This window comes from Erinaceus europaeus, chromosome 16 (assembly GCF_950295315.1).
Source record: "Erinaceus europaeus chromosome 16, mEriEur2.1, whole genome shotgun sequence".
Taxonomy (NCBI): domain Eukaryota; kingdom Metazoa; phylum Chordata; class Mammalia; order Eulipotyphla; family Erinaceidae; genus Erinaceus; species Erinaceus europaeus.
In genome coordinates, this window is record NC_080177.1 from 68407330 (window position 1) to 68435150 (window position 27821).

General features: G+C 50.9%; 4 protein-coding genes across 5 annotated transcripts; 1 reads left to right on the forward strand and 3 right to left on the reverse strand.

Moving 5' to 3' along the window:
• Positions 1–107: 107 nt before the first annotated feature.
• On the reverse strand, positions 108–3925 carry LTB4R (leukotriene B4 receptor). The gene is made up of 2 exons (XM_007537516.2): positions 3682–3925; positions 108–2443 (listed from the first exon to the last, which is right to left on the reverse strand). Exons 1-2 carry the CDS (start codon positions 3688–3690, stop codon positions 1391–1393), a joined length of 1062 nt encoding a protein of 353 aa, XP_007537578.2. The 5' UTR covers positions 3691–3925; the 3' UTR covers positions 108–1390.
• Positions 3926–6028: 2103 nt separating this feature from the next.
• Positions 6029–11407, reverse strand: LTB4R2 (leukotriene B4 receptor 2). Of its 2 annotated transcripts, XM_060175288.1 has the most exons (3): positions 11249–11407; positions 9516–9602; positions 6029–8900 (listed from the first exon to the last, which is right to left on the reverse strand). In XM_060175288.1, exon 3 carries the CDS (start codon positions 8888–8890, stop codon positions 7829–7831), a length of 1062 nt encoding a protein of 353 aa, XP_060031271.1. In that variant the 5' UTR covers positions 8891–8900; positions 9516–9602; positions 11249–11407; the 3' UTR covers positions 6029–7828. The 2 variants fall into 2 exon arrangements, with proteins under 2 accessions (XP_060031271.1, XP_007536288.1); XM_007536226.3 differs by lacking the exon at positions 11249–11407 and having other exon boundaries at positions 9516–10026.
• A 615-nt stretch (positions 11408–12022) lies between these two features.
• On the forward strand, positions 12023–17460 carry CIDEB (cell death inducing DFFA like effector b). Its single transcript, XM_007537526.3, is given in 6 exon segments — positions 12023–12236; positions 13850–13994; positions 14827–14976; positions 15206–15396; positions 16626–16708; positions 16711–17460. Coding segments are annotated over 6 exon segments (648 nt in total). The 5' UTR covers positions 12023–12195; the 3' UTR covers positions 16749–17460.
• Positions 17461–17622: 162 nt separating this feature from the next.
• NOP9 (NOP9 nucleolar protein) lies at positions 17623–24243 on the reverse strand. Its single transcript, XM_007536238.3, has 10 exons — positions 23912–24243; positions 23249–23698; positions 22407–22517; positions 21597–21738; positions 21299–21491; positions 20240–20380; positions 19722–19847; positions 19337–19573; positions 18357–18462; positions 17623–18016 (listed from the first exon to the last, which is right to left on the reverse strand). The coding sequence occupies exons 1-10, from the start codon at positions 24138–24140 to the stop codon at positions 17859–17861; spliced, it is 1893 nt and encodes a 630-aa protein (XP_007536300.1). The 5' UTR covers positions 24141–24243; the 3' UTR covers positions 17623–17858.
• Between the last annotated feature and the right edge of the window lie 3578 nt (positions 24244–27821).

The following is a 27821-nucleotide window of genomic DNA, read 5'->3' on the forward strand; positions in this document are numbered from 1 at the left end:
ATGAAAGTTTAAAAAAAAGAAAATTAAAAACTTAAACCACGTGTCTCAAAACAAAGATCTGTCCTTTCCTGCTCCCCAGCCATAAATACTGACAGGTATCTTTGGGCAAGTGTCATATAATCTTTATTCACTTTACAAACACTAAATTAGCAACTTTTATGTGCTGACTATGCAACACATGTGAGAGGCCTGGATAATCTACAGATCCTTCTTGGTTTGGATGCTGAGCTCGGATCCACCCACCACGTTTTCCACGGAGGAGCTGTAGACAGTTTCAGGGGGGGGCCTTCTATCTCAGGCCCCAGAGACACCCCTTTGTTCTCTTTTCCCATCCTCCCACACAGATAACATGTGAGTCTTGAAATACCCAGCTCCTATTTTATAGTTCATGGGGGATGTCCGAAGCCCCAGATTGCAGGTGTTGCACATATATTGGGGGGGTTGGCTCATGGATTTGGGAGTCGGACCTCATTTGCTAGAAGTGATTGTCTTTATGAGAAAGACTCAACACATACACTGCAAGCACTGTTGCTGCCGTCTTCCCTGGGCTCGTAAGACACAGTCACCCCTAGGAAGGAAAGTCTGACTCATCCCTCCTGCTCTGGGGAATCTTTGTTTTCAAGGGGTGACCCAGTTCACAGAGGGCCCTCAGCTGTGCCCTGGACCACAGAGTTCTAGGGGCTGGCAGAATGCTGATGCACAGATGGTAGTGGATAAAATCAGATGACTGGTTCTCAAGTGAGGCCTCCTGAGGAGGTGGAGGGGAGGAAGGCAATCCCCTAAAACTTCTCCTGAAGACAGGGGCAAAGTTACAGACAGGAAGCTGGTGTTGTGCTAGGGATGATACCAATCACAGGCTTCAGGGCAGATGTCCCAGCATGCTGTGTTTTGAAAGCTGAGTCAGGGAGTCTGCAGTGCTCTGTCCACGTGGGTGGCTTCCTTGGCCGGTGCCCCAGGGGTCAGGAGACCTGTGCTGTTCTAAGTATCACCTGGCGATCACCTGCCTCAGATAGGAAGGGACTTCTATGTCTGCCTTTGTGTTGCTGCTTTTTTCTTTTCTTTTTTTCTTCTTTTTTCCAAAAGTGAACCTCACAGAGAACTCAAGGATGTGACCCTCAGCAATTGAGAGGGGCGCCCACAAAGTGCCAAGAGCACTCTGATCCCCTACAACACATTTACGGGGTGGACCCCATTTCAGACCTGAGTTTGAATTGTTGAGCTGCCAGGGGCAAACAGGCCCTCATTCTGCCTCTTCTTCTGAACTCACCCCTGAGGGGTGAGTTCTCCTCCTGGGGTGCAGAAGTGGGTCAGGCCCGCCCTGAGAGCATGTGCTGCCTGGGAGGAAGGGACCAGCCTCTTCCCACGGCCTGGAGGCTCGGCTCCATGCGATTCAATCCTCGGTGTTGGGAGATGGGTTGGCTGGGCCGGGCCCAGGAGTAGCCACGGTGTCCCGCCGGGCCTGGACCAGGGTGCCTGCACGGCGGGCGCTGGAGGCCTCGGAGCCTGTGCCTTCCAGCAGCTTGGCCACAAAGCCCACGCCGGCCGAGCGCAGCAGGCCGCCGCCTGCACAGGCGTAAAGCACGGGGTTCACGCTGCTGCTCAGGAAGGCCAGCGCGATGCAGGTGTTGCGAGCCAACATCAGCTGCTTCCCCACTGGTTCCGCTTTGGCCTTCAGGCTGGTCAGCGAGTGGCTGGCCAGCACCAAGTTCACCACGTGGTAGGGCAGCCAGAAGACCGCAAAGGCCAGGATGATGATCACCACCAGGCGGCCCGTGCGGCGGCTGCGGCGGAAGTGGCGGGCCTGCAGCCTGCGCCCGATGTCCGAGTAGCTGGCCACCACGGCCAGGAAGGGCAACAGGAAGCCGGTGATGGTCTCGAAGAGCATATGGAAGGCCTGGTGGCCCTGGGTGGGGTAAACTGGGGAGCACACCAGGATGCTGCTGTTGACCCACTTGTGCACGTTTCGGTACACGATGACCGGGGTGGCCAGCAGGAATGACACTGCCCAGATGCCTGCCAGCACCCGCCAGGCTATGGCCTTGGTGCGCAGCTTCTGGGACACAAAGGGGCGGGCCACCGCCAGCGAGCGGTCCAGGCTCATGGCAGTGATGAGCAGGACGCTGGCGTACATGCTGACTCCACAGATGTAGTGGCAGAGGCGGCAGCCAAACACCCCGAAGACCCAGGCCTTGTGGGCCAGGCTGTGGAGGAAAACTGGAGCAGTGAGCAGCACAGCCAGGTCAGCCACGGCCAAGTTGAGCACCAGCAGGGCTGTGACTGAGCGTTTGCGCATCCTTGCCAGGATGCTCCACACCACAAAGCTATTGCCCGGAAGCCCCACCACCAGCGCCACGGACAGCAAGATGACAGCCATGAGGAAGATGAGCATGTAGCCCGGTGGGGGCGTCACAGGAGAGGTGGTGTTGGTGGCCATTGGGAGGACCTGGAGGAAGAGGCAGATGTGTTATGAACAAGAGAGAGTGCCCAGACACCAGCCTCACCTCGCCTGAGCACTTTCTTTCCTTTAAATTTTTTTTATTACCTATATTTATTTATTAGATAGAGACAACCAGAAATGGAGAGAGGGAGAAGTGTGATAGAGAGGGAGAGAGACAGAGACACCTGCAGCCCTGCTTCACCACTTGTGAAGCTTTCCCCCTGCAGGTGGGGACTGGAGGCTTGAACCTGGGTCCTTGCACACTGTAATCTGTGTGCTCAACCAGGTGTGCCAACACCCAACCCCATCACTTTATTTATTTACTTATGAAAAAGATAGGAGGAGAGAGACCAAAAAAATAGACATCACTCTGGTACATGTGCTGCTAGGAATAGAACCCAGAACCTCACGCTTGAGAATCCAATGCTTTACTCACTGTGCTACCTCCCAGATCATAGCACTTTCCACATCAGCAGCCTCAGACACCCCCTCCACAGCACACTGGCCCCACTACTGCCATCTGGGACCTGCGGTAAGGGGACCTGCCTGACTAGAAAAACTAATTTCCTAACTGGGCCACGGGGCCCCCTTCCTGCCCACAGACCCAATTGTGAAAACTACAGCAACATCAGCAGCTGGGTTTCCAGACCCTTTGCAGCCTTTGCAGCCTCCTGTTATGAGACCCAGAAATTCAAACCCAACTGCGGGGAGGCTCTTCTTGTCAATGCTCACCCCTCCCGAAGAGCTTTCTTAGGCTCCGCTGCCCCTTCTCACTGCCCCTCTCACCTGCTCACTCCCTGCAGAGATATCCAGGACCCACGGAGAATAGAGATGATGGGGAAATGTGGTGGAATCCTCCCCACACCCATGACCTCCACTGGTCAGGCTTTCTTTCTTTCTTTCTTCTTTTCTTTCTTTCTTCCTCTCTTCCTCTCTTTCTCTTATCATCTTTATTTATTGGATAGAGACATCCAGAAATCAGAAGGGAAAAGGAGATGGAGAAGGAGAGGGACAGGGAGACACCTACAACACTGCTTCACCACTCGCAAAGCTTTCCCCCTGCAGGTGGGGACCAAGGGGTCCAACGTGCATCCTTGTGCACTGTAACATATATGCTCAGCCACCCACCCCACTCCACCCCACCCCAATCCCCAGCAGTCAGCCTTTTTTAGAAATCCCTTTGAACCTGCACCCATGTCTTGGAGTTGCCCACCGCCTCCCACCCACACCTCCAGGTTACTTACAGGCTTCATCCAGTTGAGCACTGATGTCAACTTCAGGGTCGGGAAAGAGTGGCAGAACCTACACCCAGATTTGTCCTGGTGTCAGGAGCCTGGCCCAAGTCTGGGTGCTATCAGCTATATCAGCCAGAGAGGAAGTCCCTTGGAGCAGAGGAGGGGGAGAACATATATCTTCCTGAGGGTGGGGCTGACACTCCTACCCTCTCTCAGCAAGGGGAGGGGGACAGGCACTGGGTTCCAGGGTAGCAGGAAGAAAGGCGCCTCAGGGGCGGGACCAGATGAGAAAAATCCAAGAAGGGGCAGTAAGAGAGGAAAAAGGGGTAAAGCAAATGACTAGGCTGGGGTGTGGCCTTGTGTGCAGGTCTGGACTAGAGAAGTGACTGAGAGAGTAATGCACAACCGTGTCATACAGGAGAGGGAGGGAAGGAAGCCCAGGGGTGGAGAGAGATGAATGGGCTCAGACTGAGGGGCCAAAATGTCAGGTCTCTTTCTATGTTGTGTGAACAGTGTAGACATGTGGATTATTGGGAAGTGTAGATCAGAGTCATGGCTAGGTTCAGGGTTTGGCCTCAGTAACATCATGACTGAGAGAGTAGTATCTGTGCTTGTTTGGGTTCGAGCCATAAGTTGAGTTAGGGGGACAGGCTCACTCTCCCTCCCTCCTGATTGGCTCAACCAGTTCTTCCTTTTCTTCTAGTAGAAGCCCAAGTCCAAATGGTCTCTAACACCCCACAAAATGCCAGCTTCCCCCCTCCCCACCCACCCACTGGTTCTGAGCTCGCCCCATGCAATTACTCTGCTATGAGTTTGGATTTAAGATCCAGGCCCTGGGCAGGAGTCTATACCACCTCTTCTCTACCTGAACCGGTTCCACCTCACACACACAGAGCAAGTGGAGGCTCTGCACCAGGAGCAGCTGTGTGAGCCTGGGGCAGCAGTGCCTCGTGGCTGCCTGCCAGGCGGGACAAGACTGTGGACATAGAAACAGCCCCCAAAGCACAACTTTCCCTTCCTTCTCCCCAGAAGATCAGTCTCCGTTCCTTGAACCCCCTTGGAGAGCTAAGTACTGGAATCTTTTAGTCAGGCTGAAGGCTGACCGGAAGCCTACCTGCTTCCCTTCCAAGCCTCTCACTTCTCAGATAAAGGTAGGGGTCACTGAGGCTCCTAACGCTTTCCCGCACACACATTTGCTCTGCTTTGAGAAAAGCAGGGCAGAGCTGACCCAGCAGCTGCCAGGCAGAGGATGTGATGAAAAGCCATGGGCTAAAACCACAGCAAACACTGTAGGCAGGGTTGAGGAAGGGCCCTCTGACCACAGCAAGCATATGAGATGGGGCTATGAGGAAGTTAGGAGCCTCAGCCCCAGAGATCTAAGAGGACAGGAAAAGCCCCTGAAGTCTGTTTAGGAATAGAAGCTTCTGATTCACAACTCTGGGGTCAACCACAGGCCCCTCGGACAGAAACTGGGTTGTCTTTGACGCCTCCCCCAAACTGTTCTCTGTCTCACTTTCTCTCCCAGTGGCCTTTCTTCCCCTGCTCACGCTTAGAACTGTAAGCACACACTTTGCCCACCCCACCCCACCCCTGCAGAGCTTCTCCCTTAGTTTTGGCGGCCCCAGTATAACCCTGAGGAATGGAGTTCCCTTGCTCTTTCTTGCCCTCTACCTGAAAGGTGGGAGCACTCGCCAGTGGGTCCCTTTCTGACTTGGGAGATCTTAGAGTAGGTGGGGGGTGAAGCTTAGAGAGAAAGATACATCCTAGGCTCCCAGTACCCCTGCCCACTGTACCAACCATAAGATAGGCCAAAAAAAAAAAAAAAACTTTCCCTTTTTTTCCCCCTTTCTTTATTTCTTTTGATAGAACACAGAGAAATTGAGAGGGATAGGGAGTTTGAGAGGGAGAGAGAAAGAGAAACACTTCCAGACCTGCTTTACCACAGTGATGCTTCCCTACTGTTGCTGGGTATGGGAAGTTTGAACCTAAATCCCTGTGCACTGTAATATGGGCACTCAGCCAGGTGCACCACCAGCTGACCCCAGAAAAAGTTTCTTTTCCAATTGACTCTCTCCTTCCAGATCCAGTTTTCTTTCAACTCAGTTCTCTTTTTTTTATTATTTTATTGAGGAAATAATGATTTACAAGACAATTGTTGATATATGAGCACAGTTTATTTACCCATAATAGGTGTCTACACACCACTCCCACCACCAACCCAAGTCTATCTTCACCACCGTGTCCTGAGTACCCAATGCCCTCTTCCCTCTCCCATCTGCCCCTTGTCCAGAGTTCTTTGCTTTGCTGCAATACACCTCACCCAGTCCAGGGTTTTCCCCATTTCTCTTTTCTTGCTTTATTTCTTTCTTTCTTATATATTTATTTATTTTCCCTTTTGTTGCCCTTGTTGTTTTATTGTTGTTCTTGATGTCATTGTTGTTGGATAGGACAGAGAGAAATGGAGAGAGGAGGGGAAGACAGAGAAGGGGAGAGAAAGATAGACACCTGCAGACCTGCTTCACCGCCTGTGAAGCGACTCCCCTGCAGGTGGGGAGCCGGGGGCTCGAACCGGGATCCTTACGCCAGTCCTTGCGCTTTGCGCCATGTGCACTTAACCCGCTGCACCATCGCCCGACTCCCCTTGCTTTGTTTCTTAAACACCACTTATAAGATCATCTGGTATTCATCCTTCTTCTCCTGGCTTACCTCACTTAACATGATTCCTTCAAGTTCCATTCAAGATATGGAAAAGGAGATCTTATTATTTCTAACAGCTGTGATAAATATACAGACATATCATAACTTTCTGTCTGTTGTTAGACATCTGGTTGTTTCCAGGTTTGGGCTATTACAAACTGCTGCTATGAACATAGGTGTACACAGATCTCTCTGGGTAGATGGTAGGGGGTTCTGTGTTCTTTGGATACATTCCTAGGAGAGAAAATACCAGATCATAAGGTAGACCCTTTTCTGTTCTTTTGAGGAAACTCCAAACTGTTTTCTATAGGGGTTAGACCCATTTACACCCCCAGAGTAAAAGTCTTCTTTCCCTACATCCTCACCACTGATGTTTCTGCCCTTCAGAATGTGACAGTCTCACAAGTGGAAAGTGGAACCTCGCTGTTGCCCCAGCTTGACTCTTGCAGACTCACCCCCACCTCACCCAAGCTCCCATACACCTTCTTCCTGGTTCTCCATTCATTCACTTACATTTCTTATTTAATAATAATGCCACCAGGGTTATCAATGAGGCTCTGTGCCAGCACAATTCCCCGGCTTCTAGTGGACTCTTACATATTTTTCTTTTTAAATTTTTTATTATCTTTATTTATTTATTTATTGGATAGAGAGGGCCAGAAATCGAGAAGGAAGGGGGTGATAGAGAGGGAGAGAGACAGAGAGACACCTGCAGTTCTGCTTCACCACTCGTGAAGTGTTCCCCTGCAGGTGGGGACTGGAGGCTTGAACCCTGGTCCTTGCACATTACAGTGTGTGTGCTTGACCAGGTGTGCCACCTCCTGACCCCATTTAGTTTTCTTTTTAGGTAGACGGAGAGACATAGTGAGGAAGGAGGGGAAGGTGAGATGCCACCTCACTATTCAACTGCTCAGGACACTCCCCCTGTGCTGATGATGACATATGGCGGTCGGGAACTCAAACCTGAGGCCTTGCACATGGTAACATGTGCGCCCTACCAGCCCTCCTCACCCCCACCCCCTTTTATTTCCAGAGTCATTCTGTCAGTTAGCCTGGCAGGACCAGGTCACCTGGACTGGGGAGGACACATCAAGATGTCACTGGAGGCTGGCAGTAGCCCAGACCCCACGTGGCTTCCTTACAAGAGAGACGTGATGGGCCACAAGGGGGCGCACACTGCCGCCCTCGAGTTTTCACAGTATTTTGACAAGTAGGCGGCTCTGGCACGTGGGAACATGCCCGTCTGCCGGTACACGGTATTCATTAGCACTGACCATCACCGCCTGCCGTCCCTCAGTTTGGAGAAACCTAGGCCAGGCCCCGGGCATATACTATTCAGCCCAGACAGATCCAAACTGGTCACAGAAGGATCCCCCAGTGCCCCCAGAGGGCTTCTTTAATGACTGTGGCATGTTGGAAGGGGGTCAAGGTCCGGCTGCAGCGCTTGGCGTCGAGGGTCTCATCCCTGACGGCCTTTCTCCACCCCTCCGCCCGAGTCCCCATTGCCCTGGCCCTGCCCCGCCACTTTGAGCCTGGGGGCAGCTCGGAGCTCCATGGTGCCCTCCCTGGAGCGGCCCCGGGCGTCTCCGGAGCCCTCGAAGAGCCTGGTGAGGAAGCGGGGCCCCGCCCGGGGCAGCAGGTCGCCGGCGGTGAAGACGTAGAGCAGCGGGTTGACGCTGGAGCTGAAGAAGGCCAAGGCCGTGGTGCCCGCGCGCGCCGCCTGGCCCGCCCCGAAGACCTCGGCCAAGGCGCCCCTCTGCGGAGCCAGCGCGGCCACCGCCTGCAGGACGTTGACGGCGTGGTAGGGCGCCCAGAGCAGGCCGAAGGCCAGCACGATGGCGGCCACCAGGCGGCCCACGCGCGCCCCGTGCGGCCCGGAGCCCCAGCGCGCGCCCCGCAGCCGCGCCAGCGTCACGCCGTAGCAGCCCAGCACCAGCCCGAAGGGCAGCACGAAGGCGGTCAGCGTCTCCAGGCCCAGGTGCGCCGCGGCGTGGGCCGCCGACGGGTGGCACAGCTGGCACACCTGGTCCTTCCAGAGCTGGCGGTAGACGGCGGCCGGGACGGCGAGCAGCAGGGCGCACAGCCAGACGGCCGCCAGCAGGCGGCGCGCCAGGGCCGGGCTGCGCAGCCGGGGCGTGAGGAAGGGCCGGGTGACCGCCAGGCAGCGCTGCAGGCTGAGCAGGCTGGTGAGCAGCACGCTGGCGTACATGCTGAGCGCGCACACGTAGTACACCGCCTTGCAGCCCGCCTGGCCCAGCGGCCACGCTTGCCGGGTCAGGAAGCTCACGAAGATGGGCGCGAGCAGCAGCACCGCGCCGTCCGCCAGCGCCAAGTGCAGCACCAGCGTGGCCGCCAGCGGCCGCCCCCTTGCGGGCCGCCAGCCCGCCAAGCTCCACACCACGAAGCCGTTGCCCGGCAGCCCCAGCAGCGCCGCCAGCAGCAGGAAGACCGTGCCGGTGACCCGCGAGGTTTTCCAGCTCAGCAGCGTCTCGTTGCCCGGGGGTCTGTAGCAGCCCGACATCTTTCTGCGCCTGCAGGGGGAGGCATGGGGAGAGCTCGTCCGTTGAGGCAAAAGTCAGGTGAGAGTGGTCGGGGGGGGGGGGTGGGGGTGGGGAGTGGGTGAAATATTGGACTCTAAGGCATGGGGTCCCGAGTCCAATGCCCGGCAGCACGTGTACCAGAGTGATGTCTGGTTCTTTCGTTCGTCCTGTCTTTCTCATTAATAAATAAAATCTTAAAGAAGAAAAGAGAAGAGAAGAGAAGAGAAGAGAAGAGAAGAGAAGAGAAGAGAAGAGAAGAGAAGAGAAGACGGGTGAGATAGCACCATCCACAGCACATCAGGTTTTCATGGCGGAAACACCAAAGGTTCCAGCTGCAGTCCCCAGCGTCCCCTAGAGCCAGAGCTGAGTAGTCAGCCTGCCTTCCCGAAGGTCTGGGAGCCTCGCTTTCTCTGGAAGAACTCAAACACTGCCTCTTGGAACCCACATCCCTTGCTCTGACCCAGGAGGCCGGCCTGCCGGGTCCTGGCTGCCAGGTTGTCACTGCCTTCACTTCCACCCAGTGTGGCCCTCTCCTCTGCACAGTCCTGCCACCTCAGAGTCAAAGTGACAGGTGGAGACTAAAGGTGGGTCGGTCGGGCTCCTTACCTACTAACAACTCTCCAGGTTGGGGGTCTGGGGAAGCTGAAGGGCAGAGTAGCAGCCAGCAAGTATCCTGCTCCTGTCCTGTGGTGCCTGTCAGGTTAGCAGAGGGTGAGGCGAGAATGGGCAAGGACAGGTGGGGCTCCTTTCAGACCTCTCTGCTGGCCAAGGCCCCTCCCACCCTCTACTCCTTCCCATCACTAACGCGCCCAGGCCTGTGAGAGCCTGCCTCTCCAGGATACAGGAGGAGCTGATGGGTGCAGATAGGCACGCTGCTCGGTAGGTGAGTAGGGAGTCTGCCAAGTCCTGGTCCCGGGTCCTGCTTGTGTTCATTTCTCCCCAGCTCTGGCTCTCGTGCTCCCAACCCTGCAGCCCTCACCCAGCTGAGTCTCTTCTTGCCTCAGTTCCCAGCTGCCCTCTACCCTCGGGCCTTGGGCCCTGCCTCAATCACTCCTCCCTCAGGATTTTCACTTGGCCGTCGATGACAGCTTTCAGTGTGGAGCTTGGACACTCAGTTCCAGGGGCACGGCAGTTGCCTAGGGGTGTCAGGAGTCTTAGCACACAATCTTATGAAGTCATCGGAGACCCTAAGGAATGGCTCCCACACCCACTCTCATGAAGGGGATTGTGGGAGTCCTGAGACACAACCGTGAAGAGACGTCATTGTTGGGGCTGCGGCAGCATATCAGTCAGGAAGAAATGAAAGGGGCAGTGGCAGAGGTGTCCTGAGAAGTCTCCTCTGGGGAAGCGGGGGAGTGAAACTAGGAGAGGACATTTGAGGAAGGCCCAGCAGTCTGACCGAGTTGAAGGAAAGGAGAAAGGAAGACTCCTGCCCAGTCAATGGCGAGAACTAGGGTTCCTTTGGAACCAGGGTACCAGTATCGTGTCAATTTGGGTTCCCTGCAAGACAGAGGCTGAGTTAAGGGTTTGGGTACAGGTTGTCCTATATCAGGGAGGTGAGCTCAGGAGACAGGAGTGCCTGTGCAGGGGAGAGAGGGAAGGGGGGCCACCTGGGAAGGGGTGCAATAGGGAAGTGTGAAACTTGTGTATGTGAGGTCTTGAGTTCAATCCAGGCATCAGATATGCCAGAATGATGTTCTTGCTCCCTCCCCCCAAGCTTTTTTTAAATATTTACTTTCCCTTTTTTTACCCTTATTGTTTTATGACTGTAGTTATTGTTGTTATTAATGTTGTCACTGTTGGATAGGACAGAGAGAAATGGAGAGAGGAGAGGAAGACAGAGAGGGGGAGAGAAAGACACCTGCAGACCTGCTTCACCACTTGTGAAGCGACTCCCCTGCAGGTGGGGAGCTGGGGGTTCGAACTAGGATCCTTACACCGCTGGTCCTTGCGCTTTGCACCACATGAGCTTAACCCACCGCGCTACTGCCCGACTCTCTCCCCCGCCCCCAATCTTTTGATGATGCTTCTTTTATAAGAGAGAGAGAAGGACTGAGGAAACAGCATAATGCTGATGCAAAAAGTCTTCTGTTCCTGAGGCACCAAAAGCCCCTGGTTCAATCCCCAGCACCACTATAAAGCCGAGCTGACCAGTGTTCCAATAGAAAGAGAAAGACCATGAAAGAGAGAGAGAGAGAATATGCCACAAGAATGTGGTGTTGAAGCCCTCCAGTAGACAAGAACCACTGAGAAGTGCTCAGTGCATTTCCCAAAAGACGAGGCCTGTGTGCCCAGTTCCTCTTTGAGAGTTGTCTTGGGCCCCACGGGTCCCCACACACTTGCAATTTGCATTTGTCAGGGGCCTGGATGAGTTGCCACAGTTTCAGGCGAGTTCCTAGGCAGGGAAACAGAGACTGGAGCCCATGCAGGTGGTTCACTGAACTTCCATGAAACTGCCCACCAGAGCTGCAGCAGAAATCACACACAGGTCTCAGCATGCCAAAGCCTGAAGTCCCAGTGCCATCGAAGGATGCACTGCACTGCATCTCATCGCTGCCACCACCATCCCTATTCACATCTCGACTCTTGCCATAGGAGAAATGTGAGAAAATGACTCATCTAGTGTGGCCGAAACACAGGCAGTTCTGGAGAATGAAGCCAAATACAGAGTTATCCCGGGCCTAGGCCACGGAGAAAGGAGCAGGAGAGAGCCAGAAGGCTAGGGTCCCAGCGGGGAGCCTAGGTCCATGGAGCACAATCTGTCCTCTCCTCACACCCAGCAGGGCACACTGCGTTCCTACTAGTTGCCTCTAGTGATCTCCTCAGTCCCTCCTACCCTAAGGCTGCAGTTCTGGCTTTCTCACAGTGGGTGGCAGTATGCACAGAGTGCTTTCACTTAAAATGCAGCTTCTCCTGGGTTGGAGGCCAGAAACTATCCCTTTGATCCCCCACCATAGGAAAAGCAACCACACCAACCCAAGATCACATTCCACATCCTCTAAGTTTTCTTTTGCCCTCACAGCACAGTTTCTGTGGTTTTTGCTGGGTAGTCCTGGGCCTCAGTCCTTCCTCCAGGACCCCATCCAGTCCCCTCCTCTTCACCCCTCCCCTTGGACATTGCCCTTCCTGGCCAGGCAGCCGGGCAGAGTCCAATTTGACTCATTCCCCACCTGACAGGCACAGGCCCCAGCTTCTTAACAGAAAACAACTCCACTTCAGTGCATACAGCAGAGAAACACTCACCCTGGAGTCCAGTGGAAGAGGCAGTGCTCAGCTCTCCCCCGCCATGGAGTACCTCTCTGCCTTGACCCCCAGCAGCCTGCTCAGGTGACTTCTAACCGTCTTCTTTCTCTCTTCAACTCCAGGATATGCACAGAGCAACCAAACGGCATCCCACTGCTGGATCTTGAACCCATACCCCCTCTCGCCCCCGATCCTTGTCCAGTCTCTGTGTCTCCCCCAGTTCCCAAATACGAGGGAAGTATATAAATACCACTAACTGCTAGCCCCAGCTCTCTGACCCAGGGCCCATAGATACCCCTATGTAGTCAGGAGCCTCTGTAACCTCTGGATCCCTGTCAGTCTGAGCTCGTAGTCCATGGTCACAGGTGGGAATAGTCAGGCTGCGCTCATTTCAGGACCAGTCTTCCTCGAGTGGCAGAGTAGGCTGACCTAGTACCCCTCTCAGAGAAGGCAGTCCCTACCATTGCTGCTCTCCAGTGAGAACAAGGTCCTGGAGAGGCCCACAAGAGGACTTATGATGGCATTCCAGATGGGAGTAAACAGTGATGGTGGAGAGAGTTATCTATTAGGGTTGTAGACCCATCATGTCTTTGTGAGAATCCAAGGATTTCCTGACTAGAGCCCCAGATGATGGCATGGCCTGGTAATGACCAAAAAGGCCATCATGAAAGTGTGTGTGCCTGTGTCTTGCCCTTATCCAGCTTCTGTAGTCCTTACTTTATTTGACGAGGTTAAAGTGATTGAGGGAGGCTAAGTAGAGTGTAGGAGAAGAGGGTGTCTAGGCCTAAGTAGTATTTGATTGGGTACTTGACGGTGTCTTCGTTAGTTCTTTCTACTTGCTTGCTAAGTCTACTTACACCAGACTGTTAAACACTTTCACTTTGAGGTATTTTCCCCTAACTTCTGGTTACATGTGCACATGTGCTGTGTCCCTTAGGCCCTGGACGATATCTAGGTTCTGTAACTTGGTTAGGGAATGCGCATATGAAATGGAACTAGGGAGCCTCATGTGTTAGGAGATGCCAACCCCCTTTCTAAATATTTATTTATTGGTGCCAAGGCTTTGTGCTTGTTCCACTCCACTCTTTCCCACCTTTTTAATTTCAGATAGAGGCAGAGAAGGAGACACCACCACATGGGGCCACCGTTCATGAAGCCTCCCCGGATGCTTCGTATGGTGCTCCCATGTGGTGCTGGGCACTCAAACCCTGGTCCTCACACATGCTGGCGTGTGAGTGAACCATCTCCCAGTCCCCCTTCCTTTTTTTAAATATTTATTCTTGGGCCGGGCAGTGGCACACCTGGTTGAGCACACACATTGCCATGCACCAGGAGCCTGCTCCCCACCGCCCAGGGGATGCCTCTTGAATGGTGAAGCAGATCTGCAGGTGTCTATCCTTCTCTGTCCCTCTCATGCTCAAGAATCCAATGCTTTATCCAATGTGCCACCTCTCAGACCACTCTGCTCCTCTCTATCTTCCCCTCCTCTATCAATTTCTCTGTCCTATCCAATAAAATAAATAAATAATAATAATAATGACCTCCAGGAGCAGTGGATTCATAGTTCCAGCACCAAGATTCAGCAATAACCCTGGAGGCAAAAAAAAGAAAAACAAAAGTCAGAGTATCCAGGTTCTGCACTCCACTATCTGAGCTACCTCCCCCACCAGCAACAACCCCTTTCTTTCCCCTACCAGGTCAGTATCCCGTGTGAGCTCTGAGGTTGGGCGCAGGGTCTGGACCTCAGCCCCACCACCCCAGCGACCTTTCCGTGTCTGTGATCACAAGCGGACCACCAGGAAAGGCCTAACAGCTGCCACCTACGAGGAACTGCTGGACAAGGTGAGTGAGTCAAGTCCCTGGGTTCCTTCCGCAGCGGCAGCCAAAGCAATCGTGGGAACTGGGAATGATTATCAGAACCGGCTGTGGTTCCATGGCATCTCTCCTTCTGAGGACTAAAAGCAGGGAGGTGAGCCCAATAGTCTCTGTTGTACTGGGGGCATTTTTACCCCCAAAGTGTGGACTTCTCTTGGGGTTAGAGGAAGGAATAGAAGGACAGGGTTGGCGGACTGGAAGTCAGAATGGTATGGTGATTTATGTCAAAGCCAAGTTCAAATTCTGATGCTTCCTAATGTCAGATAGTGGGGAAGTTTTTCAACTATCAGAACTCCAGTCTCTTCATCTATAAAAAGGGAATGGTTGGATGGAGGAGATAGCATAATGGTTATGCAAAAGACTGTCAGGCCTCAGGTTCCAAAGTCACAGGTTTAATCCCCAGCACCACAAGCCAGAGCTGTGCAGTGCTCTGGCTAAATAAAGGAATGATGACGACAACCTCTTCGGGTTGTTGAAAGAAGAAATTAAACAGGATAGAAAAGGCCAGCCTTAAAGAGACCCTGTCACCAAGGATACCCAAGCTTGAGCCGTCTGAAGCACTAGGGAGAGTTGGAATATCAAGGGCAATCTAGAGTCAAAGTCAAAGAAAGCTAGGTAGCGGCAGACAGCATAATGATTATGCAAAAACTCTCGGGCCTGAGGCTCCAAAGTCCTTGCACCACAATAGGCCAGAGCTGAGCAGTGCTTTGGTAAAAAACAAAACAAAACAGAAAACTAGACAGCTGGAGAGGAAGGGGCATGATACAATCCCCCCACGCCCACCCCTGCTTCCCGACAGGCGTCCGAGACCCTGCTGCTGCACAGTGTCCTGACACTGGTGCTGGAGGAGGATGGGACTTCCGTGGAGAGCGAAGACTTCTTCCAGATGCTGGAGGATGACACATGCCTGATGGCGCTGGAGCCGGGGCAGAGGTGGCATCCCCCAAGGGTGAGAAGCCCACAGTGGGTTCATAAAGCCACTGATCCTCAAGCTCTCCCCCAAGCTTCTGCTCTAGCTTGTCCCTGATCTTGGGGGCTGAGGCCTTGGAGGGGTGAGGAACTGTAAGGACACCTCACGTGGGCAGGCAGTCCAGGCAAGGGCAGATCTGCCCCAGTGCTGATGGGAGTGTAGTGGGTGCCACATGAGGGTTGACAGCCTGATGGGTGGTGCCCTACAGAGTGGGGTGCTGTCCTATGGCCTAGGCCGCGAGAAGCCCAAGCACAGCAAAGACATCGCCAGCATCACCTTTGATGTCTACAAGCAAAGTCCTCGAGACCTCTTTGGCAGCCTCAACATCAAGGCCACATTCTACGGACTCTATTCCATGAGCTGTGACTTTCAAGGACTGGGTCCGAAAAAAGTACTCAGGTCAGTGACCACCAGGTCCTATCTCCCCTCCCCCTACAGTTGCAAGCCCTAATTTCTTGTACACTCACCTACCCCATGAGCTCTGCCTTGTAGAAACCACCCACCCCCCCTACCCCACCTCACCCTTAACCCCGGCTCTCTGGCCTCCTCCAGGTTCTGCTTCCCAACCAACTACTTCTTCTACTACTACTTTCTCCTCCTCCTCCACTACTGCTACTTCTTTTTCTCCTTCCTCCTCCTCCTCCTCTACCCCTTCCTCTTTTTCTTTTTTTCCTCCAGGGTTATTGCTGGGGCTCAGTGCCTGCACTAGGAATCCACTGCTCCTGGAGGCCATTTTTACCCTTGTTGTTATTGTTATCATTGCTGTTGTTCTTGGATAGGACAGAGAAATAGAGAGGAGGGGAGACAGACAGGAGGAAAGACAGACAGGAGGAAAGACAGACACCTGCAGGCCTGCTTCACCACCTGTGAAGTGACCCCCCCCCCCCCACAGATGGGAAGCCGGGAGTTCAAACTGGGATCCTTGTGGCAGTCCTTGTGCTTCGCACCATGTGCCCTTAACCTACTGCGCTACCACCCAACACTCACCTCTTTTTTTTTTTTTTTTACCACCAGGGTTATCATTGGAGCCCAGTGGTAACACTTTTACTACACCTTTCCTGGTGGCCATTTTTCCTTTTTTTTGCCTCCAGGGTTATTGCTGGGGCTCAGTGCCTGCACCATGAATCCACTGCTCCTGGAGGCCATTTGTCCTTTTGTTGCCCTTGTTGTAGCCTTGTTGTGGTTACTGTTGTTATTGTTGATGTCGCTTGTTGTTGGATAAGACAGAGAGAAATGGAGAGAGGAAGGGAAGACAGGGGGGGGGAAAGACAGACACCTGCAGACCTTGTGAAGCAACTCCCCTGCAGGTGGGGAGCCGGGGGCTCGAACCAGGATCCTTACACCAGTCCTTGCACTTTGTACCACATGCGCTTAACCTGCTGCGCCACCACCAGATCCCCCACTTTTTCCTTTTATCTATTTTTATTTGATAGGACAGAGAGAAATTGAGAGGGGAGGGGGAGACAGAAAGAGAGACACCTGCAGACCTGCTTCACTGCTCCTGAAGACTCCCCCCTGCAGGTACAGAACAGGGCTTGAACCCGGGTCCTCTTACATGATAATGTGTGTGCCCAACTGGGTGCACCATCACCCGGTCACCTAACCACTTTCTTGTCTCTGCCCTGTAGGGAGCTCCTCCGCTGGGCCTCCAAGCTGCTGCGCGGCCTGGGCAACGCGCTGCTGGGGATCTCCTCCACCCTTCGCCACGCAGTGGACAGCGGCAGCAACAGGGTCGCCTCCATCACTACTGAGAAGGGGCTCTGAGCTTCTGCCCTGAGCTCATCTCTCTCTCTCTCTCTCTCTCACACACACACAGTAAAAACTGTGATAGCATGAAGTTTGGGGACCTTCGGACAACACACCTGCTCCTGACTGCATCCTGACAGGCTGCATCAGTATTATGCCCAATACCCTGCAGAAGAATGCTGCCCCCTCTCTTCCCAGCCTTCCACCTACTCCAAATAGCATCTTGATGCCACCCCGAGTACCGCTGCATCCAGGCTGCCTATAACACCTGTCTCTAAACTCCTCTGCGGTGACGCAATATACCAGTGCAGTAGTCTGCGCAAGCGCATGGTGGACTGTGGGCGGATACAGGCTGTGCTGGTGTACAAAGCATTGTGGGTGGGCTGGATAGACTTAAAAGTACAGCCAGCCGGAAGTCACACTCTCTTTTGGCTATTGTTGCTTCTCCTGGCCGGGAGCATCTCGGGGTGGAGGTGCACCAGATTTTGCCATGGCTACTTCTCCTGGCAACTGAACACGTGTGACTCTGCTATCCAGTAAACTTTTAGACCCCTCTAGAACCATGAGCAACCTTTACCAGAGATGATAATTGTTTATCTTATGGGACTAAACTTTTGATAACTATACTCAGATTTTATGGACCTAGCGTAACCCTTGATAAGTGCTTATCTGCCTTTTGCCTGTTTCACCCTAATAAACCTTGTATTATTTAAACCAGTTCCCAGCTCCCGCTGTGAATCCTTTTACACGCCACAGCAGCCCCCACTCCTAACCCCTTATTTAAATAACAACACTCCTCAATATCCCAAAGATGCTCTGACTTCACTTTAACTCTGTTTCTCATACCTGTCCTCCCTGGGAAAAAAATAACAAAAACAGTTACAATAAAAATATATAAATGTTTACCAATAACATTCTTGACTCCAAGTTCACGTGGGAAAGTGGGGTTGGGGGAGTGGGCAGGGATGTACTCAAGAGGCAGAGAACAGGTTCTGCCTATTTGAGGTCCAGGTTCAATCCTCGGCACCAAGAATAAAATATAATAAACCAGGAAGGGGACAGGACAGTCACTCCTCTTCCGTTCCCCATCAATAGCCAGGCTTAGATTCAAAAGCTCAGTCTTCAAGTATTGAGTTCAAAGCCCGCCTCCGCTTGGCCACGGCTCCCTGCTGCTGTTCCCAGGCTTCTCTTCGCTTCAGGAATGTAGTCAGGGCTACATTTCGAGCCACATGGTGGCCAAAAGGATCTCTTATCAGTTCCTGGTTCTGTTCCCCTGCAAAAAGAACCACTTACATTCAGTATCCCCATGTAATCACCTACTGAGTGCTTGAAGAGACTACTTGGGGATGAAAAGTCCCTCCACTGTCCCTAGAGTCACCTCAGTTGAGTTGTTCTCTCTCTCTTCAGAGCATTAGTCAGGAGGACAGGAGGCAAAGGGCCACACAATCGGTACTGTCAGTAGAGGGGAGGGAGAGTAGGCTGCTAAGAGTTTCTGGCCACCCTTTGGGAACTGCAGTCTCTGCTGAACTGAATTCTACTCTCTAGCCCCTGGCTGTTCATACAGTGAGGGAAGAAAAAGCTGCCAGAGGTCAAAGGGAGGTACTGGTACTCACCAAGTTCAGTAGCGATTTCTTTCCGGGCCCCCAAAGCTGCTCCACTCCAGATGGCGTCTAGCACACGGCTACCGTGGCGACTACAGGCCAGAGCTACATATTGCCCCTGCATTGAGACAAGCAAAGCGTGTCCTGGTAGGCGGACGTGTGCTGGAGATGGGAACTCAGGGAGAATGGAAGGTGTGTGAAAGTTTCACAAGTTTAGAAGCTAAGACAAGCTAAGAGTCTTGGAATTACATATTCTTCCTCTCTTTGACTCCGAAGAGTAGTCCTACAAGACTGTATTTTCTTTTTCTTTTTTTTCTTTAATTCTAGAGTCTTTTTTATTAGTGATTTAATACTGACTTACAAAATTATAAGTTACTAGGGGTATAATTTTATTAACATTCCCACCACCAGAGTTCTGTCTCCTCATCCCCTCCACTGAAAGAGCAGTTCTTCCTAGGTCACAGATATGGGTTGACTTTTTAAATTTTTTTAAATATTGATTTATTTATTTTCCATTTTGTTGCTCTTGTTTTTTATTGTTGTAGTTATTATTGTTGTTATCACTGATGTCATTGTTAGATAGGACAGAGAGAAATGGAGAGGAGGGGAAGACAGAGAGGGGGAAGAGACAGACACCTGCAGACCTGCTTCACTGCCTGTGAAGGGACTCCCCTGCAGGTGGGGAGCCGGGGGCTCGAACTGGTTGGTATCCTTACACCGGTCCTTTTGTTTCATGTCATGTACGCTTAACCCATGTGCTACCGCCCGACTCCCTACGGGTTGACTTTCTATCTGTAACTCACTATCTATATCTATTTATATATAGATATTTTTTAATAAGAAAAACAGTGCCTGGCTTCCTCTGGTGTTTTCCCAACTCGCTTCCCTTTCAGTGATGGTATAAAAACCAAGATTTCTGGTGACAAATGGAAAAGCGCACAGTCTTTAAATGGATGGTGACCAGTGCTCAGAGGAGGAGCCGGAAGCCTAACCTTCAGAGTTTTCAGCACACGGTGGCGTTGCTTGCGTGTCACGGAGGGGCTGGTCAGGATGGCGTCAAGCACATGGGAACCAGCAGGGCTCTGGGCTAGAGTCAGAAGCTGTGGTCCCGTCAAGGCTCCCAGACTTCGAAGGATAAGAGTAGGGGTAGAAAAGTGCAGCAGGTGCTGGAGCAGTAGAGATCCAAGGACGGTCACTTCCCCCAGAGCCCGGTCTGCAGCCATTTCTTCCTGGGAGGACAGAGAGGGATTTCGTCGGAAGTCATTAAACTGTCGCCTCTATGCGGATGAAGCCACAGACCTCACCAGCTTCACAGCTCCAGGAGTAAGGGGCTTCCTAAACCCTGCAAGGCTAATTTGGTGTCCTCTCCTCTGTTACCTGGTGCTCTGCGGGCGCTGCTCCCTCCTCCTCAGCCAGTCCATAATATACCTCATAAGCCATCAAAGTGACAAAAAGAGGCACACAGGCGATCTGCCGAGAAGAGGGTTCTGCACAGTGGAATGCCTGGAAAGGGTAAAAATTATGAAACCAAGAACTACCCCACAACCAGCCCCAACTTCCTAGAGGAGAAAAAGCACTCAGGAAAATACCCAACTTTCTAAGCATGTGAGCTTCACAAGAATAGAATCTCATCTGCTTTACTGTATCTCCAGTTCCTATACCCACTGCAGAGGCTGAACAAACACTTAGTCCTTAAACTGTCTTCTCTCTTAATCCTAGAAGACAACTTCCACTCTAGGGCTATGAGATAGCTCAGGCCTCATTTCCCCGTATCTGAGAACACCCTGGGCATCGGACCTCTTAGGTCCAGAAATACTAGCACTGAAGATTAGAGAAATCTAAACAGGCATATCTGCACCATGGGCAGAAACAGTTTGTAGGTAACATCCACTCACCTCCAACAATACTTGCAAGACCTGGGTTTGATGGGCCCCAACTCTTCTACAGGCTCCCACCAGGGCAATGACCACCCCTGGATGACCCTGAGCCAACACAGCTTCCAAAGCTGGGCTCAGCTCCTCAAACACAAGAGACAGCTAGAGAGAAACAAAGGATGAAGAATCACTGGCTTTCTTCAAACGGTGAGCTAAGTTATTCAGAGAAATGCTGTTGAAAATGTGAGATCACGGGAGTCGGGCGGTAGCGCAGCGGGTTAAGCGCACGTGGCGCAAAGCGCAAGGACCGGCATAAGGATCCCGGTTCAAACCCTGGCTCCCCACCTGCAGGGGAGTCGCTTCACAGGCGGTGAAGCAGGTCTGCAGGTGTCTCTCTTTCTTTCCTCCTCTGTCTTCCCCCCCTCTCCATTTCTCCCTGTCCTATCTAACAACAGCAATAATAACTACAACAACAATAAAAAACAACAAGGGCAACAAAAGGGAAAATAAATAAATAAATATTTAAAAATTTGATAAGAAAAGAAAAGAAAGGAAAGGAAAATGTGAGATCACACATAAAAGCACTGGGGATAAAGTTCAGGACAAGGGATCAGTCTTAGAGGTGCTGCCTGCCTCAAATGGAGAAGGTAATTTAAACAGCTATATTCTCAGAATAATGAAGCAGTATAACGAAACCTGACCTTCCCCCTCAACCCCCAACCTGTAAGACCACGAGGAAGCATGTTCTGCTGCTAAGCAGCAAAGCAGATGAGAAACTATGGCACTGGTTCCAGCACTCAAGCGGACTTGTAGCCAAGAGTCTCAAGCTGTGAACTCAGATGAAGCCAGCCTCCTGCGACCTAAGAGAACCTAAGATAAATCTCTGCTGGGAAGAAGACAATTTGTATTCTAAGCTCTGAAAGACCAACAGGAATAAATGTTCAAGGACACTGGCCAGTGCACTGTTCTCAGTGCTGAGAGAGACACAGTGTGAGACAAACACATAGCAAAATAAAGAGCCAATGAACTAGCAGAGACGGTAGCAAAGGACAGAACAGATGCAGCCAGTTCCTGACTCACCAGCTCAGGGGTAGTGACTGCATCCAATAAACGCTGCAAAGGGAAGTTGGCAATTGGATGTGCGGCTAGGGTTTGCAGCTGTCCCTGGAAGTGGTCCTCAAAAAGGCTCTGGAGCTTCGGAGGCTCTAACACCAGCAGCACCTGCTCCAGGAGTCTGGAGCTTGTCTGATCCCGCAGAAATAAGAGGAGAGGGCTAGGGACAAGAGTTGATGAGGCCGTTTTAATTCAACTTCATCCCAAACGCCCATATACGTTTATTCACTCCACAGTCCCGGTGGGAGCCTAAGGCCCATCATACCTGCCATCTGCTGAGGCATTGCGGCTACTCAGGTAAGCAGTCACAGCGCTGCAGAGATGGGCACAGAACTGAGGCAGCTTCCGGTGTAAGATCTGTAAGGCCACTTGAAGGCAGAAGCTGGAGATCTTATCAGTGATAAAGACTGTGGGGAGAGAATGAAATAATCAAAAGCAGGGCTGGTCAAGACAGTCCAAATCCAGACGGCCAATAAAAGTTCAAACCCCACACAGTAACATCTATATGGGCCTATATGGGTCATGGAGCATCTCTGCAGTATCAGACCAGATTTAGAAAGAGGAATTAGGGGACCAGGTGGTGGTGCACCTGGCTAAGTACACTCGCATTACAATGCACAGGGACCCAGGTTCAAGCCCTGGGTCCCCACCTGCAAGACGAAAACTTCACAAGTGAAGCAGTGCTACAGGTGTCTCTCTTCATCTCTTATCTCCTCTCCACTCAATTTCTTCCTATCTCTACCCAATAATAAAGACAGGGGGCCAGGTGATTAAGTGATTAAGTGCACACATTACAGTGCACGAAGACACAGGTTCAAGTCCCTAGTCTCCACCTGCAGAGAAAAAGCTTCACAAGTGGTGAAGTGGGAGTGCAGGTATCTCTGTCTATTCCCCTTTCTCTATCTTCCCCCTCCTCTCAACTTCCCTGTCTCTTTCCAATAATTAATTAAGTAAGTATATTTTTTAAAAACGAAAGAGAAAGAAGAGGAATTAAACTGATCTAAATAAGGATTTTTGTGTGACAATACCCATCTCCAGAAAAGTATTATGGATCCATTTCTATATCCCTCCTTACCAGCAATGTCCTTCAGGAAGCAGGAACACAGGTCTTGAAGGCGACTCAGGAAGGTTTCGGGGACCTCAAAATCAGTTGGCTTACATTCCCGAGCTGGGGTCTTTTGTGCTTCTGAAAAACGACCAAGCACAAGCGTTGTGAGAAGATCAAAACAATTGTTCAGAAGGATGAATTATTCCAGAGATGAACATGGATTGAACTTGGAGATGCAGAACACAGATGGTACAACAAAATGTCCCATCTCATCTGGATGACTAAAGTATGGCTACATTACTGTTTGAATTTTTCTAAGAAACTTCAACCAATTTCCCCAGGACTTGTAGAAGACAACCCAAATTCCTCAGCCAGAAATTTAACATGTCCCAAAACCTGGCTTTAACTTTCCAATCTCCTTTCCCAGATTTTTCTAAATGCGTCACGAAATCATTTTAGTGTCTCAAGCAGCACTTTCTAAATGGAAGAGTATTTTTAATTTGAAGGGGTTAAACATCCTAAGGATACTGTTTCCCTAATGTTTTCTTGAATCCAACATGTGTACATATTTATATCTATATAGAGAGCTTTTTTAGATTTCATAGAGTCAAGATTTTAAAAGCTTGAAAAATTAGTGTTCCAATAAACTGCCTCTCCTCCCTGCCTCTAGTCTATTTTAGTTCCCAAATGTCCCTATGCATCTCATATCAGGCTTCTTTTCCTCACATCAGTGCACTTTGCCTGGTAAACTCTGTCCTAAATTCTCTAATTCTTTGAAGTCTTGGAGGATTATTCATCCAGTGATCAGCTCCTAAACTTCCTAGACTCTCTTCTCCTCTGGGTTCAGTTCACTAGCCTGGAATACTTACCACGTGGTTGGGAGCCACCGTGTCTGGCTCGCTCAGACTCCAGAAGAGTCCCTCCCAGCACCTGTAGCAGAGTTCTCACCACGAAGCTGCCATGTGTGTCTCCACAGTAGAAAAGAAAATCATCACACACCTCAGAGGCCAGTCCTAGAACCAGCTCCTCCAGGGTCTCCAAAGGACCATCGTCCCCATCTTCCTCCTCCTCCTCCTCCTTTCCTGCAGGGCTCCTCAACAACCGAGGCAGCTGCAGCAAAGCACTTTGCAATACATGGACCCCACATCGATGACAGGCCACGAAGCGCAAGCTAGGGCGCAAAGCAGCCCACACACGACACAGAGGTTTCAGGGGACTGAACCCCAACAGTTCCTGTAACATCTCACTGCCTGTCCTGTTTGTGGCCAAGGCTAGGGCTTGATCTTCCACTTCCTTTAAAATATTGTGCACCATCAGATCTGGGGGGGAAAAAAAGAGGAGGTTGGGGGAACGTGCTAAAGAGACTGGAAGTAAGCTACGGTTATGTTCTAGCATTAATTAAGGAGCAGGGGGAAAGAGAAAATAAAAAGATGTGGATGATGACACGAGTTCGCATACCCTAAGAACCCACCCACATGTCCTGGTTCTAGGCAAGTGCCTCTTTGGGGCCTAACCCCGCAGACGCTTCCCACCTCGCTCCTCTCCGGTCTCAGGAGCCTCTTTCAGCGCCGACAAGGCCCGGCGGAAATACCCCAGGGCTTCGGGGCTCAGGTGCGGGAGGGCCTCCGGAGCCGACTCCGAGCGCCTGTCCGCAGGCCGGTCGGGAAGGGGGCGCCCCGGTGCTTTGGCCCCATTCCCTCGTTTGCCACCAGATGGGAACCGGCGTCCCGCCTTGTGCGGAGAGCGAGGACCCAGCCCCATGGTTCTTCTGGACTCTCAGTCAGCAGAATGCCCCGACTAGCGCACAATTCTCACGCCGCCAGCTGTGCGCGCTGCATGACGGAGATGCGAAGCGCCGGCGCGCTCAGGGCGTGTAGCCGACGTCATCGGCCTGCGCCGACCTCCGTAGTGGGGCGGGGGCGTGTTTCCCTGCGCCGCGCTTCCGCCGCTCTGTCCTGGCGCCTGCACAGAATTATGAATAGTCTGAGCTAAGCCATCTTTTTTTTTTTTTTTTTCTATCCTCCTCCTTTTGCTGGGGCTTCCTAACAGTCCTTCGCCCCACCCCCAGAGTCACCACAGAACAGCTCCACAGCTTGTGAAGTTACGCCCTTGCAAGGGTGCTCCCTTGCACTGGCTGCAGTGGGCTCGAACCCAGAACTTCCAATATGATAAAGTGTGCAAGTCACCTTGCGGACCCCCACACCAGGCAGGATCCACGTCGCCAGGTGAACCCAGGCGGCTTGGACTTGGCACCTGCGCCGCACCCTCTGACTCAGTGACCCGTCCCGCCGTCTTAATCAGATTTAGATCTAGCTCTTCATTCTGAGAACCTGTGCTAAACGACACAGGTGACAGGAAACGTGAACTCTTTCCACGTAGGACTCAGGTAGCCTAGACCTCGTGCTCCCTTTTATCTTTGATCTCACATTGCCAACATTTCTCTGAATAACTTAGCTCACTGTTTGAAGAAGGCCAGAGATTCTTCATCCTTACTCCAGGTGAACTCTGCAGGTGTCTCTTTTTATCTCTCCGTCTGTATCTCCCCTACCCTCTCAATTTCTGGCTGTCTCTAGCCAATAAATAAAGGTAATAAAAAAGAAAGAAAGATAGAAAGAAAGAAAGAAAGAAAGAAAGAAAGAAAGAAAGAAAGAAAGAGGAAAATATTTGGGATTTGATTGCAACTTAGAAGTTGTGGATCTGTGTCTGTGTTTTCCTCTATTTTAGATAAAACTACTGAGCTGTAAATTGTCACATGACTTTTCTATAGAACTTCAGTTAATAATTTGGTACATTTGATTTGCCAAACACTGCATCAGGCATTTGAGTTTCCAAGAGTAATAAGATGTAACTGGGAGTAGGGCGGTAGCGCAGCGGGTTAAGCGCATGTGGTGCAAAGCGCAAGGACCGGCTTAAGGATCCGGGTTCAAGCCCCTGGCTCCCCACCTGCAGGGGAGTCACTTCACAGGCAGTGAAGCAGGTCTGCAGGTGTCTGTCTTTCTCTCCCCCTCTCTGTCTTCCCTTCCTCTCTCAATTTCTCTCTGTCCTATCCAACAACGACATCAATAACAACAATAATTGGAGAGCAGTCTGGAGAACTCTCAGAAGGCTAGAAATGGACCTACCCTATGATCCTGCAATTCCTCTCCTGGGGATATATCCTAAGGAACCCAACACTCCCTTCCAAAAAGATCTGTGTACACATATCTTCTTGGCAACACAATTTGTAATAGCCAAAACCTGGAAACAACAAAGGTGTCCAACAACAGATGACTGGCTGAGCAAGTGGTGGTGTATATATACACAATGGAATACTATTCAGCTGTAAAAAAAAAAAATGGTGACTTCACCATTTTCAGCTGATCTTGGATGGACCTTGAAAAAATCATGTTAAGTGAAATAAGTCAGAAACAGAAGGATGAATATGGAATGACCTCACTCTCAGGCAGAAGTTGAAAAACAAAATCAGAAGAGAAAACACAAGTAGAACCTGAACTGGAATTTGGTGTATTGCACCAAAGTAAAAGACGCTGGGGTGGGTGGGTGGGGAGAATACAGACCCAAGAAGGATGACAGAGGGCCTAGTGGGGGTTGTATTGTTATATGGAAAACTGGGAAATGTTATGCATGTACAAACTATTGTATTTACTGTCAAATGTAAAACATTAATTCCCCAATAAAAAATTATAAATAACAACAATAACTACAACAATAAAACAACAAAGGCAACAAAAGGCGATAAATAAATATTAAAAAATGTTTAAAAAAATATGTAAGGAGTTGGGTGGTAGCACAGCAGGTTAAGCACAGGTGGCACAAAGCGGCAAAAACCAGTTAGGATCCAGGTTCAAGCCCCCGGCTCCCCACCTGCAGGGGAGTTGCTTCACAGGCAGTGAAGCAGGTCTGCAGGTGTCTCTCTGTCTCTCTTCCTCTCTATCTCCCCCTTCTCTCTCAATTTCTCTCTGTCTCTATCCAATAACAAATAAAAAAAAATTTTTTTAACATGTAACTGCTGACTTCCTGTTCCGGAGGCGGAGCTACGAGCAGCAGATGGCTTTCTCTCCTCTCCTCTCCTCTCCTCTCCTCTCCTCTCCTGGATCAACTAGGAATACCAAAAGAGACCACCCGGACCAAACAAGACAGGACTAGAATGACCACAGGAACCCAGTAAATCACCCGTGAGTACAAACACGCATGGCTGGTGACAGAGAGGAGAGAGGGGCCTAAGGAGAGATTAAGTGACTGCTAACAGTTCAACAGTTTATCAGTGGAGACACCACCTCCAGTCTGCTCCACAACAAGGGGACAGCTGAAGGGAGGAAAGGACTCCCCAGAGACTCACCAAGTGCAACTCTGAGTCTCCATTGCTACTACCCTCAGAATCTGGAGCAGCAACAGGGAGGGACACCAGGGGACAGAGATCTAACCGGGAAACTCAGGAGAAGACCTATACCTCGGTGGCATAGCTGAGGGGCTGTGAAAGTCTCTTTGCATAACCACTGGATTATCTCTGCCACACCCTGCTTTATCTATTGGTCAGGAGTCAGTGATTAAGCTAAAAAGCCTATTGACAGTTTAAAAGCCCTCAGGCTCCCATAGGCTACAGGGAAGAAAAAAAAAGAGGCTTTTACACCATTTGAGCTCCAACTCAGGGATTGAAAAAACTGTTAACTTCCACCACGGTAAACCCTTTAATTAAATTACTTAGACACAAGTCAATCCAGGCAATAGTGATCAATAATTTGAAAAGTACTGATAAAGGGAACTCATAACATAATATATAAAATGGTTAAAACAACAAGAAAAAATATTGGAGACTCGAACCAGGACAAGAGTCCAGCTAAAAGTCCTCCAGAGGGTGAAGCACAAAACAACGAGTTCAACATCCAAACATTAGCTAAGGAAATAATAACAGGAGTGAGTAAAGAATTTGAAAAAATTGTAATCAGAAATGCAGGAACAACAAATGAGAATATGGAAGAATATTCTAATTATCTCATGGTTATTAGGGAGCTGAAAGCTGAAATCGCTGAGCTAAGAAGGCAGCTAGCTGAACAAGCTAAAACAGTATCAGAGCAGGGCAACAAAATAGATGAACTCCAGAAAGCAGTAGAGGGCAGAGAGAATAGAATCTATGAGGCTGAAGACAGAATTAGCAAGATTGAGGATGAATTAGAGACAACTAAAAAAGAAGTAGGAGATCTCAAAAAGAGATTAAGAGATGCTGAAAACAACAACAGAGTCCTATGGGATGACTGCAAAAGAAACTATATACGCATTATTGGCTTACCAGAGGAAGAAAGAGAAGGAGAGGAAGAAAGCGTTCTCCAGGCCATAATAGCTGAAAATTTCTCTAGTCTAGACAAAACCAAAGACATAAAGATTCAAGAAGCCCAGAGGGTCCCAAACAGAATTAACCCAGACCTAAAGACACCAAGACATGTC

Excerpts from the sequence above, each read along its gene's own strand:
- LTB4R2 (XM_060175288.1), bottom strand. The coding sequence starts at position 8,890 with ATGTCGGGCTGCTACAGACCCCCGGGCAACGAGACGCTGCTGAGCTGG.
- NOP9 (XM_007536238.3), bottom strand. The coding sequence starts at position 24,140 with ATGGGGCTGGGTCCTCGCTCTCCGCACAAGGCGGGACGCCGGTTCCCA. Across the intron at positions 19,574-19,721 it reads CAGCGCCCGCAGAGCACCAG|GAAGAAATGGCTGCAGACCG; the intron begins GTAACAGAGGAG and ends CTGTCCTCCCAG. Across the intron at positions 18,463-19,336 it reads GTGTGCTGAAAACTCTGAAG|GGGCAATATGTAGCTCTGGC; the intron begins GTTAGGCTTCCG and ends GTCTCAATGCAG.